The 2909-nt window shown below is 33.6% G+C and overlaps 1 protein-coding gene across 1 annotated transcript in view; it reads left to right on the forward strand.

Annotated features, from left to right (window-relative positions):
- Positions 1–963: 963 nt before the first annotated feature.
- Positions 964–2909, forward strand: part of LOC112093372 (S-adenosylmethionine mitochondrial carrier protein) — a gene marked incomplete at its 5' end in the record, with an annotated part of 3348 nt that continues 1402 nt past the window's right edge. The window contains 4 exons of the mRNA XM_024171621.1: positions 964–1060; positions 1437–1586; positions 1761–1971; positions 2667–2712. Of these exons, the coding sequence (XP_024027389.1) occupies positions 964–1060; positions 1437–1586; positions 1761–1971; positions 2667–2712 (504 nt within the window). The remainder of the gene's footprint in view (positions 1061–1436; positions 1587–1760; positions 1972–2666; positions 2713–2909) is intronic.

Raw genomic sequence — 2909 nt, forward strand, 5'->3', positions numbered from 1 at the left:
CAGGTCTAAATTATACAACTTTTTGATTCTATATGAATATATATATATATATATATAATGTTAGAAATTAAAGATTTGGACCTAAAAATTAAGAACATTCATGTTAGATCATTAATAATTAATAAATCTGTAAGCGGAAGCGTATTAGAATTTATATTGCTTGATTTCTCTCTAGAGTCGTGTAGTTTGTCTTCCAGATCAACACGTTTTCCTAGAGAACTCTTTAACTTTCTCTCTGTACTCTTTCTGATGATGTGATGTCAGAATGAATGAATAATCCGTGTGATCTGGGGACCATAACTGCCATATATTGATAATTTCCCTGTTATCTTTTGGTATTTCTATTTTAGCCCATCATAAAAATAGAAATTACCCTTAAGTCTCTATACATTAAAGGCTCACACCCTATTAGATACATTAAAACCCAAAATACCTAAATCTTAATAGATCACTTTTAATTAGGCTTAACCTTATATGACAGCCCGCCACACGTAATTATTCACATATAAGCCCAACGTTAAATTAATAATCCAACATATAATCCATGTTGGGGTTGTTTTACCGTTTTACACTGAAACATGTAAAAGTGGAAGGTGCAATGCGTCATTTATTTTAACAATGATATTGAAAGGGTTCAACACTTGTTCGAATAAGGTTGTTGTTATTTAAAATCAGGGACCACTGGTAGTTCTATATTTTTCAACCGTTTTACGTATTTTAATTTAATGTGATTTTGACTAAATCTAATGGTCAAAAAATGGCACTACTTGTAGGGAGATCTACAAAGAAAGTCTTATAAAATAAATGTTAATGTTACTGTTCGTGAAGGACCGTAGTCCTCATAGGTATACATGTTTTTGCATTATACATGTTTTTGCATAAAGTGAGATATATATGTTTTTATTTATATAAAATGATCAGCATAACATATGTGGTTACGTTTCTTTTGGTCTCGGAAAATAGGATGATGCTTACCAGCTGTTTGTTTCTTTTACTCTTCAGAACCAAAAGAGCATACCCCAGATGACACGGGCAGTCTGGGCAGCTGATGGATTAAGAGGTAAATAATTTTTTTGTTATTTTGTGGTTTTGTTTAGTTTTTGTATCTGACATGTTCTATTTGTCTAAGCCATCATATATGTTGTCGAAATTTATTTATGTTGTTTCATTTGTGGACTAATTCTAAGCAACTCTAATATTTATATATTTTGCATTTCTTTTATATTTTAATTATTAATTATGCAGTTTTTCGATTCTCGGAAGTTTGAGTTTTAGTTGTGCTAAGTTTATAAGTTATCATCGTATGGTTTTGTTTCATTTAAGGACTTATTCTAAGTAACTGTAGATATGATCGCGTGGGTTGAAGTTTTATGAGGCTCTCGATAGTAGCGGATTCATTAGATTACGTGATGCTTCTGAACTAACAATTCTTGTAGGTTTTTATAGGGGTATTACTCCTGGAGTTACTGGGTCTCTGGCGACCGGCGCAACATATTTTGGTGTGATAGAGTCAACCAAGCAGTGGATCGAAGAATCACATCCAAACCTTGGTGGTCACTGGGCTCATTTCATTGCCGGAGCTATTGGTAAGCTCTTCTTTCTGGTGCTCCTCAAATCTAATCTTGCTTCAACTCATAAGGGTGCAATGTAGGTCTCTTCATCATAAGGTGTAAAAAGATTGTAAAAGTCTCTTCATCATAAATACCTCCGGGGACTTAGAATTACTATCTTCTTCTTCTTCTTCTTCTTATGCATTTCAGGAGATACACTTGGTTCTTTTGTATATGTTCCATGTGAAGTCATGAAGCAACGCATGCAGGTTCAAGGGACAAGGGAATCATGGAGTTCTGTCACGATGAATGACAACTTTGCTAGGAAGCCTGGTCTCCCGATGTATGGTTATTATTCCGGGACTTTCCATGCTGGCTGCTCAATATGGAAGGAGCAAGGACTAAAAGGATTATATGCAGGGTATATCTTAGACATCTCCTTATAAATTTTGTACGGTGCGATATTTTGTCCAATAGGAAGCATAAGGGAAGAAGTAGAAATACTCAAGAACTGAAATATAAAATATATATATATATATACATGATAATTGGCTAACATGCAACAGCGCTAATACTAGCTAGTTCATTGTCCCTTTTCTTAGCTAGTATTGTTCATGTTAGTACATCCTAGCTAGTATTTTCAAAAATCAATAATAACTACTACTAGCTTGTTAATTGTCCCTTTCTCTCTCAGGGATTTTCCTGGTGGATTAATATAAGGAAAAGATATAACAGGCCTTGCTAATATTTTAAGATCTGTAAATGAGTCCTCTCTCTCCCTCCTTCTCTTCGTCCGAACCTATTATCATCAATGTATATTCAAGTTGTAAGCCTTCTTAATTGAGTGATTGCAGTGCCAAGTAATGTGTTATTGTAAACCAGTAGCAAGTTAAGGCTGCATTAGATGCTACTGAGTATCATTAAAAAAGTCTTGAGGCATATAAAAAACCGTCAGTTTCCTTGCATATCATGATAGGTACTTTAAATTTTCAGAGACTGATGCTTGATCAAGGCCTCAACACTCCTATATGTGCATATGGAAGCATATATTCTCTGAGCTGCAGATCTCCTTTTTCCTTATTATTTTATTGTCATTATTTTTATTTTCTTTGGCAGATACTGGTCTACACTTGCAAGAGATGTGCCATTTGCTGGTCTCATGGTATTTAGTTTTTCTATTATGATGGCGTCATTGGATTCAAATACGCATTTCTTTCTCCTCAGTCTTTTCTTCTTTGCATATTGTCGTTCACTTTAAGGAACAACTTCTATCTTTTAATCTCATTATAACAAAATTGTAATGATTCCAGAACAATATATATATATATATATATATATATATATATTTACCTTAGTTTT

This window comes from Morus notabilis, unplaced genomic scaffold, assembly GCF_000414095.1.
Source record: "Morus notabilis unplaced genomic scaffold, ASM41409v2 Scaffold438, whole genome shotgun sequence".
NCBI classification, from domain to species: domain Eukaryota; kingdom Viridiplantae; phylum Streptophyta; class Magnoliopsida; order Rosales; family Moraceae; genus Morus; species Morus notabilis.